At 70.4% G+C, this 13,255-nt stretch overlaps 2 protein-coding genes across 4 annotated transcripts in view; both read left to right on the top strand.

Moving 5' to 3' along the window:
- The window catches only part of LOC122466143 (CD276 antigen-like), a 99,578-nt gene that overhangs the window by 39,267 nt on the left and 47,056 nt on the right, over positions 1 to 13,255 (top strand). The gene's annotated exons all lie outside the window — the stretch shown is intronic.
- Positions 361 to 13,255, top strand: part of LOC102936339 (interferon-induced very large GTPase 1) — a 29,709-nt gene continuing 16,814 nt past the window's right edge. Inside the window, exons 1-4 of one of the 3 annotated variants that reach the window (XM_043548246.1) lie at positions 361 to 409; positions 11,392 to 11,489; positions 11,612 to 11,959; positions 12,302 to 12,586. In XM_043548246.1, coding sequence (XP_043404181.1) covers positions 11,435 to 11,489; positions 11,612 to 11,959; positions 12,302 to 12,586 — 688 coding nt within the window. In that variant the 5' untranslated portion in view covers positions 361 to 409; positions 11,392 to 11,434. Of the gene's footprint in view, positions 410 to 10,197; positions 10,290 to 10,541; positions 12,587 to 13,255 lie in introns of those variants that run through there. The other 2 variants (XM_037898849.2, XM_043548247.1) reach the window with 2 other exon arrangements.

Genomic DNA, 13,255 nt, shown 5'->3' with positions numbered 1-13,255 from the left:
TTCTCACCCAGGGGCACGTGTACCGAGGGGTGAGCTGGAGCCGGTGGTTAAATTCGGAAGCCCTTTTAGAACTGGTGGTTCCGCGAGGGAGGGCCGCCTCGGAAAGGGCCTCTACATTTAACCACCGGCCCAAAGTGGCGCCTTAGGGGCCGACTCCAGGGGTGCTCCGGGGCTGGAGCCCCCAGGGGGAAAATTTGATGGGTGCAGACCCCCCACCGGCAGCTCCCCGCCCCACCCCAAGCCCCAGCTCCCCTCCCCTCCGCCTCCTCCCCTGAACGCGCCGCCCTGCTCTGCTTCTCCAACCCCCCCGGCTTCCTGCAAATCAGCTCTTCGCGCAGGAAGCCGGGGCGGGCTGAGAACCAGGCCGCGGCTTCGCGCTCAGGCCCAGGGAGGTGGAGGCAGAGCGGAGGTGAGTGGGCCGGAGGGGGGGGTGAGGCGGACCGCCCGCCCCGCAGCAGGTAACCCGGGCAGGGGGTGTGCAGGGGGGACTTGGGGGGGCTCTCTGCCCCAGCTCCCCTCCACCTCCCTGGGCCTGAGCGCAAAGCCGAGGCCTGGTTCTCAGCCCTCCCTGGCTTCCTGCTGTGAGGATGTGACGCAGCAGGGAGGGGGAGTGTTGACCTGGGACTGTGCCCTGGGGAGGGGAGACCTGAGAGCCTGTTACCTGAGCCAGGAGGGGGAGGTGACACCTCTGCCCGGGAATGTGGACAGAGGCTGCAGCAGGGAACCTGCTGGGGGGGTTTAGTTTCAGTTTGGGGCTGGGTGGAGGAACGCAGGGAACCCCAGGGCTGGGGTCTAAGCTCCCTGCTCCCCCAGAAGGACTTGACTGAGGGGTCCTGGGTGTCCCCACAAGCTCTGTTTTGGACTGTGTTCCTGTTGTCCAATAAACCTGCTGTTTTACTGGCTGGCTGAGAGTCTCAGTGAATCCCAGGAAGAGGGGTGCAGGGCCTGGACTCCCCCACACTCCGTGACAACTGGTGGCAGCGGTGGGATCTACTGCACCCCGTGGACAGCGCTTCCTGCAGTAAGTGACTGGGGAGCAGTAAAACGAAGGGGGATTGACGGGGACCAGGCGTGCTGAAGCTTCAGAGAGAGACGGTTCCAGGGGGCGGTTAACCCCTGGGAGTGTGTGACCAGAGAGAAGGACTTTTGCAGTAACAGGGTCCCCCGGGGGATCGCAGCGAGCGGTCCCAGGGGCGGAGGAGTCTGCAGCTCGACCCTGGCAAAGAGGTGGTGACCTCAAGAAGGACTGGCACACTAGGGGCTTTTCCTGGAAACCGTGGAAAGCTGCCCGGCCTGCGAGTGGCCAGCCGGGAGATGGACGCTAAACGCCTTAAGAGCGACCTGGTGGAGCTGTGCAGGCAGAGGGGGCTGCGCATCGGGAGGTCCACCAAGGAACAGCTGATTGCCCAGCTGGAGGAGAGGGATCGCTTGGATGACCCGATCCCTGTCCCTGAGGGAAGCCGCCCGGGGGACGCAGCGTGGGCCCTGGGGCCTGACCAGGCTGGGAGGGGTCAGACTGCTGCCCAGGACATCCCGAGACCCTCCCTACCTATGCCTGGGGGAGGGGTTGGGGGAAGCCCGGTGAATACCGAGGGCCCCCTGACCCCGGCAGCCAGCAGGGGATCCTCCCGGCGGAGCTCCCCATCCCTGGAGCGGAGGCGGCTGGAATGGGAGAGGGAGAGGAAAATGAGGGAGCTGGAGGATCATGAAAAACAACGTCAACATGAGGAGAAACAACGTCAACATGAGCAGGAGGAGAAGGAGAGGGAGCGTCAGGAGAAGGAGAAACAACGTCAACATGAGCAGGAGGAGAAGGAGAAACAACGTCAACATGAGCAGGAGGAGAAGGAGCGGGAGCGTCAGGAGAAGGAGAGGGAGCGTCAGGAGAAGGAGAGGGAATGTCAGGAGAAGGAGAGGCAACGTAGGCATGAGCAGGAGGAGAAGGAGAAACAAAGACAGCATGAACTGGAGCTGGCCAGGCTGAGGAGCAGTGGGGCCCCGGCTGCGGTGAGTGAGGGGGGACCCCAGACTGCAAGGAGCTTTGATAAGTGCCTCCTGGCCCAGCGGAAGGAGGGGGAGGACATGGATAGCTTCCTGACGGCCTTTGAGAATGCCTGCGAGATGCACAGGGTTGACCCTGCAGACAGGCTCCAGTTCCTCACCCCCTTACTGGACCCCAAAGCCGTGGAGGTGTACAGCCGAATGACAGGGGCGGAGGCAGGGGACTACGAACTGTTCAAACAGGCCCTGCTCCGTGAGTTTGGGCTGACCCCCGAGATGTACCGGAGAAGGTTCCGGAGTCAGCGTAAAACGCCTCAGGTCACCTACCTACAACTGGTCAACCGGATGCAGGGATATGCCCGCAAGTGGACAGCGGGGGCCCAAACTAAAGGGGACCTGCTTGACCTGTTCGTACTGGAGCAGCTGTATGAACGGTGCCCTTCCGACCTGAGGCTGTGGCTGGTGGACAAAAAGCTCGCGAACCCCCAGCACGCAGGGCAGCTGGCCGACGAGTTTGTGAACAGTCGGTCAGGGGGTAGCCGGGAGGAGTCCCAAAAGAACAGGCCCCCCCCGATGCAGAGAGAGAGTCACCATGGGGCCTCCCAGCGGGGAAATAGGGAGAACCCCCTCCCAAGGGGAACGCCTGGCGTCGGGCCCCTCCGACCCGCTCGAGGGTGGGGTTCCTCCACCCAGCCCCAAACTGAAAACTACACCCCCCCAGCAGGCCCCCTCCTGCAACCTCCGTCCACATTCCTGGGCAGAGGTGTCACCTCCCCCGCCCCCTCCTGGCTCAGGTGACAGGCTCTCAGGTCTCCCCTCCCCAGGGCACATTCCCAGGGCAACACTCCCCCTCCCTGCTGCGTCCCATCGTCACACAGGGGAGGGGGGTGGATGGGGCAGGGGTCCTGGGGGGGCGTCAAGGAACGGGGGGGGCTGGATGGGGCAGCAGTCCCGGGGGGCGGGGGTGGGCCACGACCCCCTCGTGGGGTGAGGAGGGAACCGGTTGTTAAGATTTTGGCAGCTCATCACTGGGGAAACTGAAAGGTTCCTGCTCTTACCCACACCCCCCTTCCCCCCTCTCTAAACACCCTTCCTGTCTCATCTTGCGGTTTCCTTTGAGCACCCGTGTGCGTTCACCCGTCCTTGGCCACGGTTGGAGCTGGGCGTCTTCGAGCAGCTAATGTGTCGAGCCGGTGGTGAGCTGGAGCCGGTGGTTAAATTCGGAAGCCCTTTTAGGACCGGCGGTTCCGCGAGGGAGGGCCGCCTCGAAAAGGGCCTCTACATTTAACCACCGGCCCAAAGTGGCGCCTTAGGGGCCGACTCCAGGGGTGCTCCGGGGCTGGAGCCCCCAGGGGGAAAATTTGATGGGTGCAGAGCCCCCACCGGCAGCTCCCCACCCCACTCCCAGCCCCAGCTCCCCTCCACCTCCTCCCCTGAAAGTGCCCCCCCGCCCTGCTTCTCCGCCCCACCTGCTTCTCCGACCCCCCCCCGGCTTCTCCGCCCCGCCCCGCTCTGCTTCTCCGACCCCCCCAGGCTTCTCCGACCCCGCCCCCGGCTTCTCCGCCCTGCCCCGCTCTGCTTCTCCGACCCCCCCCGGCTTCTCCGCCCCGCCCCGCTCTGCTTCTCCGACCCCCCCAGGCTTCTCCGACCCCGCCCCCGGCTTCTCCGCCCCGCCCCGCTCTGCTTCTCCGACCCCCCCCCGGCTTCTCCGCCCCGCCCCGCTCTGCTTCTCCGACCCCCCGAGGCTTCTCCGACCCCGCCCCCGGCTTCTCCGCCCCGCCCCGCTCTGCTTCTCCGACCCCCCCCGGCTTCTCCGCCCCGCCCCGCTCTGCTTCTCCGACCCCCCCAGGCTTCTCCGACCCCGCCCCCGGCTTCTCCGCCCCGCCCCGCTCTGCTTCTCCGACCCCCCCCCGGCTTCTCCGCCCCGCCCCGCTCTGCTTCTCCGACCCCCCCAGGCTTCTCCGACCCCGCCCCCGGCTTCTCCGCCCCGCCCCGCTCTGCTTCTCCGACCCCCCCCCGGCTTCTCCGCCCCGCCCCGCTCTGCTTCTCCGACCCCCCGAGGCTTCTCCGACCCCGCCCCCGGCTTCTCCGCCCCGCCCCGCTCTGCTTCTCCGACCCCCCCCGGCTTCTCCGCCCCGCCCCGCTCTGCTTCTCCGACCCCCCCAGGCTTCTCCGACCCCGCCCCCGGCTTCTCCGCCCCGCCCCGCTCTGCTTCTCCGACCCCCCCCCGGCTTCTCCGCCCCGCCCCGCTCTGCTTCTCCGACCCCCCCCGGCTTCTCCGACCCCGCCCCCGGCTTCTCCGCCCCGCCCCGCTCTGCTTCTCCGACCCCCCCAGGCTTCTCCGACCCCGCCCCCGGCTTCTCCGCCCTGCCCCGCTCTGCTTCTCCGACCCCCCCCGGCTTCTCCGCCCCGCCCCGCTCTGCTTCTCCGACCCCCCCAGGCTTCTCCGACCCCGCCCCCGGCTTCTCCGCCCCGCCCCGCTCTGCTTCTCCGACCCCCCCCGGCTTCTCCGCCCCGCCCCGCTCTGCTTCTCCGACCCCCCCAGGCTTCTCCGACCCCGCCCCCGGCTTCTCCGCCCTGCCCCGCTCTGCTTCTCCGACCCCCCCCGGCTTCTCCGCCCCGCCCCGCTCTGCTTCTCCGACCCCCCCCGGCTTCTCCGACCCCGCCCCCGGCTTCTCCGCCCCGCCCCGCTCTGCTTCTCCGACCCCCCCCCGGCTTCTCCGCCCCGCCCCGCTCTGCTTCTCCGACCCCCCCAGGCTTCTCCGACCGCCCCCCCCGGCTTCTCCGCCCCGCCCCGCTCTGCTTCTCCGACCCCCCCCGGCTTCTCCGACCCCGCCCCCGGCTTCTCCGCCCCGCCCCGCTCTGCTTCTCCGACCCCCCCCGGCTTCTCCGCCCCGCCCCGCTCTGCTTCTCCGACCCCCCCCCGCTTCTCCGACCCCGCCCCCGGCTTCTCCGCCCTGCCCCGCTCTGCTTCTCCGACCCCCCCCGGCTTCTCCGCCCCGCCCCGCTCTGCTTCTCCGACCCCCCCCGGCTTCTCCGACCCCGCCCCCGGCTTCTCCGCCCCGCCCCGCTCTGCTTCTCCGACCCCCCCCCGGCTTCTCCGCCCCGCCCCGCTCTGCTTCTCCGACCCCCCCAGGCTTCTCCGACCCCCCCCCCGGCTTCTCCGCCCCGCCCCGCTCTGCTTCTCCGACCCCCCCCGGCTTCTCCGACCCCGCCCCCGGCTTCTCCGCCCCGCCCCGCTCTGCTTCTCCGACCCCCCCCGGCTTCTCCGCCCCGCCCCGCTCTGCTTCTCCGACCCCCCCAGGCTTCTCCGACCCCGCCCCCGGCTTCTCCGCCCTGCCCCGCTCTGCTTCTCCGACCCCCCCCGGCTTCTCCGCCCCGCCCCGCTCTGCTTCTCCGACCCCCCCAGGCTTCTCCGACCCCGCCCCCGGCTTCTCCGCCCCGCCCCGCTCTGCTTCTCCGACCCCCCCCCGGCTTCTCCGCCCCGCCCCGCTCTGCTTCTCCGACCCCCCCAGGCTTCTCCGACCCCGCCCCCGGCTTCTCCGCCCCGCCCCGCTCTGCTTCTCCGACCCCCCCTGGCTTCTCCGCCCCGCCCCGCTCTGCTTCTCCGACCCCCCCAGGCTTCTCCGACCCCGCCCCCGGCTTCTCCGCCCCGCCCCGCTCTGCTTCTCCGACCCCCCCCCCGGCTTCTCCGCCCCGCCCCGCTCTGCTTCTCCGACCCCCCCAGGCTTCTCCGACCCCGCCCCCGGCTTCTCCGCCCCGCCCCGCTCTGCTTCTCCGACCCCCCCAGGCTTCTCCGACCCCGCCCCCGGCTTCTCCGCCCCGCCCCGCTCTGCTTCTCCGACCCCCCCCCGGCTTCTCCGACCCCGCCCCCGGCTTCTCCGCCCCGCCCCGCTCTGCTTCTCCGACCCCCCCCGGCTTCTCCGCCCCGCCCCGCTCTGCTTCTCCGACCCCCCCAGGCTTCTCCGACCCCGCCCCCGGCTTCTCCGCCCCGCCCCGCTCTGCTTCTCCGACCCCCCCCCGGCTTCTCCGCCCCGCCCCGCTCTGCTTCTCCGACCCCCCCAGGCTTCTCCGACCCCGCCCCCGGCTTCTCCGCCCCGCCCCGCTCTGCTTCTCCGACCCCCCCAGGCTTCTCCGACCCCCCCCCCGGCTTCTCCGCCCCGCCCCGCTCTGCTTCTCCGACCCCCCCCGGCTTCTCCGACCCCGCCCCCGGCTTCTCCGCCCCGCCCCGCTCTGCTTCTCCGACCCCCCCCGGCTTCTCCGCCCCGCCCCGCTCTGCTTCTCCGACCCCCCCAGGCTTCTCCGACCCCCCCCCCCGGCTTCTCCGCCCCGCCCCGCTCTGCTTCTCCGACCCCCCCCGGCTTCTCCGCCCCGCCCCGCTCTGCTTCTCCGACCCCCCCCGGCGTCTCCGACCCCGCCCCCTGCTTCTCCGCCCCGCCCCGCTCTGCTTCTCCGACCCCCCCCCGGCTTCTCCGCCCCGCCCCGCTCTGCTTCTCCGACCCCCCCAGGCTTCTCCGACCCCCCCCCCCCGGCTTCTCCGCCCCGCCCCGCTCTGCTTCTCCGACCCCCCCAGGCTTCTCCGACCCCGCCCCCGGCTTCTCCGCCCCGCCCCGCTCTGCTTCTCCGACCCCCCCCCGGCTTCTCCGCCCTGCCCCGCTCTGCTTCTCCGACCCCCCCAGGCTTCTCCGACCCCCCCCCCCCGGCTTCTCCGCCCCGCCCCGCTCTGCTTCTCCGACCCCCCCCCGGCTTCTCCGCCCTGCCCCGCTCTGCTTCTCCGACCCCCCCAGGCTTCTCCGACCCCCCCCCCGGCTTCTCCGCCCCGCCCCGCTCTGCTTCTCCGACCCCCCCCGGCTTCTCCGACCCCGCCCCCGGCTTCTCCGCCCCGCCCCGCTCTGCTTCTCCGACCCCCCCCGGCTTCTCCGCCCCGCCCCGCTCTGCTTCTCCGACCCCCCCAGGCTTCTCCGACCCCGCCCCCGGCTTCTCCGCCCTGCCCCGCTCTGCTTCTCCGACCCCCCCCGGCTTCTCCGCCCCGCCCCGCTCTGCTTCTCCGACCCCCCCAGGCTTCTCCGACCCCGCCCCCGGCTTCTCCGCCCCGCCCCGCTCTGCTTCTCCGACCCCCCCCCGGCTTCTCCGCCCCGCCCCGCTCTGCTTCTCCGACCCCCCCAGGCTTCTCCGACCCCGCCCCCGGCTTCTCCGCCCCGCCCCGCTCTGCTTCTCCGACCCCCCCCGGCTTCTCCGCCCCGCCCCGCTCTGCTTCTCCGACCCCCCCAGGCTTCTCCGACCCCGCCCCCGGCTTCTCCGCCCCGCCCCGCTCTGCTTCTCCGACCCCCCCCCGGCTTCTCCGCCCCGCCCCGCTCTGCTTCTCCGACCCCCCCAGGCTTCTCCGACCCCGCCCCCGGCTTCTCCGCCCCGCCCCGCTCTGCTTCTCCGACCCCCCCAGGCTTCTCCGACCCCGCCCCCGGCTTCTCCGCCCTGCCCCGCTCTGCTTCTCCGACCCCCCCCGGCTTCTCCGCCCCGCCCCGCTCTGCTTCTCCGACCCCCCCAGGCTTCTCCGACCCCGCCCCCGGCTTCTCCGCCCCGCCCCGCTCTGCTTCTCCGACCCCCCCCCGGCTTCTCCGCCCCGCCCCGCTCTGCTTCTCCGACCCCCCCAGGCTTCTCCGACCCCGCCCCCGGCTTCTCCGCCCCGCCCCGCTCTGCTTCTCCGACCCCCCCCGGCTTCTCCGCCCCGCCCCGCTCTGCTTCTCCGACCCCCCCAGGCTTCTCCGACCCCGCCCCCGGCTTCTCCGCCCCGCCCCCCTCTGCTTCTCCGACCCCCCCCCGGCTTCTCCGCCCCGCCCCGCTCTGCTTCTCCGACCCCCCCAGGCTTCTCCGACCCCGCCCCCGGCTTCTCCGCCCCGCCCCGCTCTGCTTCTCCGCCCCCCCCCCGGCTTCTCCGCCCCGCCCCGCTCTGCTTCTCCGACCCCCCCAGGCTTCTCCGACCCCGCCCCCGGCTTCTCCGCCCCGCCCCGCTCTGCTTCTCCGACCCCCCCCGGCTTCTCCGCCCCGCCCCACTCTGCTTCTCCGACCCCCCCAGGCTTCTCCGACCCCGCCCCCGGCTTCTCCGCCCCGCCCCGCTCTGCTTCTCCGACCCCCCCCCGGCTTCTCCGCCCCGCCCCGCTCTGCTTCTCCGACCCCCCCAGGCTTCTCCGACCCCGCCCCCGGCTTCTCCGCCCCGCCCCGCTCTGCTTCTCCGACCCCCCCCCGGCTTCTCCGCCCCGCCCCGCTCTGCTTCTCCGACCCCCCCAGGCTTCTCCGACCCCCCCCCCCCGGCTTCTCCGCCCCGCCCCGCTCTGCTTCTCCGACCCCCCCAGGCTTCTCCGACCCCGCCCCCGGCTTCTCCGCCCCGCCCCGCTCTGCTTCTCCGACCCCCCCAGGCTTCTCCGACCCCGCCCCCGGCTTCTCCGCCCCGCCCCGCTCTGCTTCTCCGACCCCCCCCCGGCTTCTCCGCCCTGCCCCGCTCTGCTTCTCCGACCCCCCCAGGCTTCTCCGACCCCCCCCCCCGGCTTCTCCGCCCCGCCCCGCTCTGCTTCTCCGACCCCCCCCGGCTTCTCCGACCCCGCCCCCGGCTTCTCCGCCCCGCCCCGCTCTGCTTCTCCGACCCCCCCCGGCTTCTCCGCCCCGCCCCGCTCTGCTTCTCCGACCCCCCCAGGCTTCTCCGACCCCCCCCCCGGCTTCTCCGCCCCGCCCCGCTCTGCTTCTCCGACCCCCCCCGGCTTCTCCGCCCCGCCCCGCTCTGCTTCTCCGACCCCCCCAGGCTTCTCCGACCCCGCCCCCGGCTTCTCCGCCCCGCCCCGCTCTGCTTCTCCGACCCCCCCCCGGCTTCTCCGCCCCGCCCCGCTCTGCTTCTCCGACCCCCCCCGGCTTCTCCGACCCCGCCCCCGGCTTCTCCGCCCCGCCCCGCTCTGCTTCTCCGACCCCCCCCCGGCTTCTCCGCCCCGCCCCGCTCTGCTTCTCCGACCCCCCCAGGCTTCTCCGACCCCGCCCCCGGCTTCTCCGCCCCGCCCCGCTCTGCTTCTCCGACCCCCCCCGGCTTCTCCGCCCCGCCCCACTCTGCTTCTCCGACCCCCCCAGGCTTCTCCGACCCCGCCCCCGGCTTCTCCGCCCCGCCCCGCTCTGCTTCTCCGACCCCCCCCGGCTTCTCCGCCCCGCCCCGCTCTGCTTCTCCGACCCCCCCAGGCTTCTCCGACCCCGCCCCCGGCTTCTCCGCCCCGCCCCGCTCTGCTTCTCCGACCCCCCCCCGGCTTCTCCGCCCCGCCCCGCTCTGCTTCTCCGACCCCCCCAGGCTTCTCCGACCCCCCCCCCCGGCTTCTCCGCCCCGCCCCGCTCTGCTTCTCCGACCCCCCCAGGCTTCTCCGACCCCGCCCCCGGCTTCTCCGCCCCGCCCCGCTCTGCTTCTCCGACCCCCCCAGGCTTCTCCGACCCCGCCCCCGGCTTCTCCGCCCCGCCCCGCTCTGCTTCTCCGACCCCCCCCCCGGCTTCTCCGCCCTGCCCCGCTCTGCTTCTCCGACCCCCCCAGGCTTCTCCGACCCCCCCCCTGGCTTCTCCGCCCCGCCCCGCTCTGCTTCTCCGACCCCCCCCGGCTTCTCCGACCCCGCCCCCGGCTTCTCCGCCCCGCCCCGCTCTGCTTCTCCGACCCCCCCCGGCTTCTCCGCCCCGCCCCGCTCTGCTTCTCCGACCCCCCCAGGCTTCTCCGACCCCCCCCCCCGGCTTCTCCGCCCCGCCCCGCTCTGCTTCTCCGACCCCCCCCGGCTTCTCCGCCCCGCCCCGCTCTGCTTCTCCGACCCCCCCAGGCTTCTCCGACCCCGCCCCCGGCTTCTCCGCCCCGCCCCGCTCTGCTTCTCCGACCCCCCCCCCGGCTTCTCCGCCCCGCCCCGCTCTGCTTCTCCGACCCCCCCAGGCTTCTCCGACCCCCCCCCCCGGCTTCTCCGCCCCGCCCCGCTCTGCTTCTCCGACCCCCCCAGGCTTCTCCGACCCCGCCCCCGGCTTCTCCGCCCCGCCCCGCTCTGCTTCTCCGACCCCCCCCCGGCTTCTCCGCCCTGCCCCGCTCTGCTTCTCCGACCCCCCCAGGCTTCTCCGACCCCCCCCCCCCGGCTTCTCCGCCCCGCCCCGCTCTGCTTCTCCGACCCCCCCAGGCTTCTCCGACCCCCCCGGCTTCCTGCACATCAGCTCTTCGCGCAGGAAGCCGGGGCGGGCTGAGAACCAGGCCGCGGCTTCGCGCTCAGGCCCAGGCAGGTGGAGGCAGAGCGGAGGTGAGCTGGGCCGGGGGGGGGCGGGGGGCGAGGCGGGCTGCCCGCCCCGCAGCAGGTAACCCGGGGGGGGTGCAGGGGGTCTCGGGGGGGCTTCCCGCCCCAGCTCCCCTCCGCCACCCTGGGCCTGAGCGCAAAGCTGCGGCCTCGTTCTCAGCCCTCCCCGGCTTCCTGCGTGAACAGCTGATTCGCGGGGGGTGGGGGGGGGCGCGGAAAAGCGGGGGGGGCGGAGAAGCAGAGCAGAGGTGAGCTGGGGCCGGGTGCGGGGTGCGGAGCTGCTGGTGGGGGCTCTGCACCCACCAATTTTCTGTATCCCTTCTCCATAAAAACTCATGTGAATGGGAAGAAAATCTTTTCTGTTACAGACTGTGGATGTAGTTACTGTCTAGTGGTGTTGAGACCTCTGGAGACGCAGATAATGCAGCCCAAACTAGCAACCGTGGCCAGCTGGTGTAACCTGGCACAGCTCCTCTGAGAGCAGTGCAGCTATGCCGAGTTACAGCCCAGGGTCTGGCCCTGTGAAATCATCCCTCTTTCTCTGTTACGGGGACGTTCCCATCTGCTTTAGACTTTGGCCCTGGCACCTAAAAATGGGCTAATTTCCCCATAAATAAAGGAAGAACAAAACGGGTTTCTTTAGGGTCACTGGGCTCCGAGTGTGTGGAAATCAGTGCTGCCTCCAGAAGACAAGACAGGCCGAGGTGGCCCAGAGGCAGTGGGACAGAAGTGCACCGGCAGGCGGGAATGGTGGTGCTGGGAGACGAGCTGGGTGCTGAAGAGGGGAGGTGGATGGGAAGCAAAGGGGAATTGGCTGGGGCGGCAGAATCTCACTGGGGTGGAGCAACTGGGGACAAGGTGCTTGTCTGGGGGAGAAGGGGAATGGAAGGACCTGCACACGAAGTACTGTAGATAACACTGAGTCCTGCCTCAGGGCCGGGGGCTGGACCACACGACCGAGCGAGGTCCCTTCTGGGCCTGTGTTGCTACGATTCTGTGAATTTCCTCCTCTTCAGTTGCCCAGTGTAATTGGCTGAGGGGAGCAGACCAGTTCTTGTCCGGTGCTATAAGGGTTAATGTTTCTGTAAGCCGACTTGGTCTCTTTTAGGAATACAGCGAGGGCTCCCGGCACCCTGTGCCCTCCTCCCCAGATGCTGCCATTGGTCTGGTTTCCTGTGCTCCTGGGGTGGGTCACTGCAGGATCGGGTGAGTTACAAACCGGAAGCCCAAGGGGCCGTGCTATGTGACAGCGCGATTACCGGCAGGGACATGAAACCAAACCCACGGCTGTGTGTGCAGTTTCTAACACCACGTTCTCCGTCTCCCAGAGCCGAGTGACAAATCAAACGTCCGCTCCAGGGCCGGGGAGGACGTCACCCTCAGCTGCAGATTCAAGCTGTCCTCAGACTTCGTGCTGAACAGACTCCGCATCCACTGGCAGGTCTTCCGAGACGAGGAGGGCTCCGTGGTGCACAGCTACTACGATGGGGCCGACAGGCTGGAGGACCAGGAGGTGGAGTTCAAGGGTCGGACGAAGCTCTTTCTCCAAGAGCTCAGTGAGGGGGTGGCCTCCCTGAACCTCACCCGGGTGCGGCCGTCAGACAGCGGGGAATACAGGTGCATCATAGTGAACAGCCAGGATGTGGTCATTGGGAGCGTCATCCTCCATGTATCAGGTAAAGGGACCACGCCCTGCCCCGCGAGTACAGCAAGACCAGAGGTGGGTTAGCTAGCTCTGCAGGGTGCTGCGGGCGCCATCACCCGTTCTCCAGGGCAGCGACACTCGACCTGATTCCCACAACAAGGACGGCACCATTGACTGCTCCGCGGCAGCTGGTGGGGTGAGCTGCTCCGTTTTGCTGTCTGGATGCAATGCAAACAACAGGCAAGGCTCGGAGGTTTAAGGAGGATACCGCCGCTGAGCCCTGCAGTGGATTGGGCTCCATCAAGTTGGAGGCCCTGTGCTCTCTTGACTCCACAGTGGTGCACAAAGGATAACCAGAGATCTTGCTTTTCAGCGCCATACGAACCGCCCCAGATCACGGTCCTTTCCTGGGAGGATGGCGAGATGACCCTGCAGTGCAAGTCCAGCGGGGGCTATCCCAAGGCTGAAATAACATGGCGCGATGGGGACGGAAACCAGCTGAACCAGTCGGAGCCGGCAGAATTTCGTCGGAGCAGTGAGGGAGTGTTCGAGGTGCAGAGCCGCCTGGCGGTGACCAGCCCTGAGGACAGCGCCTTCTGCTGCTCTCTGATCCACGCCCCCTTTAATCAGAACCTGAGCGTCTGTGAGAGAGTTACAGGTAACAGTGACAAGCCCCGGCCAGCGCTGGGGGGCACCCTCCCTGATACGCAGGATGCACGGAGCACCGCAGACATGCAGCCACCTCTGGGGTGGAAGGTCGTAGCTGTTCTGCAGCACACAGCAAGGCAGGGAAGGGCTTCATTTGGGCACAGGCTCAAACTTTGGCTTGTCTGAAAATTGCCAGGGGGAGGTTGTGGCAGGAACTTTAACCTCGGCCCACAGCAAACAGCATCTTGGGGTTTGCAGCCTGTGTCTGGAAGGAAAAACCAGCACGCAGTGAGCTCCTGGGACTCCGTTTGTCTCTTTGATGGGCTGAGCTGATGCTGGCAGGAGTCAAGGCTGGCTTGCTGGGAGAACAGGCACCGTACGGAGCCATTCCCTCTCCCATGCGGGTCAGGGACTCCATGCTCGTTCTGGCGAGTGATAGAGTCCTCTCTTTCCCGGGAGACTCCCCACCTGTCGCTATCTGAGGCCACGTCTGTGCTACGGGGACGGAGGCATCACCAGGGCGCTGGAGCTCGGTCGGAATAACCCTGTCGGGCCGATGGCAGGGGTTTTCCTGTCGCTGGAGGAGCTCCACCTCCCCGAGCGACGGTAGCCAGGGTGAGGGACGCAGTCTTCCGTCAGCCTCGCGGCATTTACACCGGGGCCTAGGTCGGCGTAACGG

This window comes from Chelonia mydas, chromosome 6 (assembly GCF_015237465.2).
Source record: "Chelonia mydas isolate rCheMyd1 chromosome 6, rCheMyd1.pri.v2, whole genome shotgun sequence".
NCBI classification, from domain to species: domain Eukaryota; kingdom Metazoa; phylum Chordata; order Testudines; family Cheloniidae; genus Chelonia; species Chelonia mydas.
This window is presented reverse-complemented; position numbering and strand designations above follow the sequence as displayed.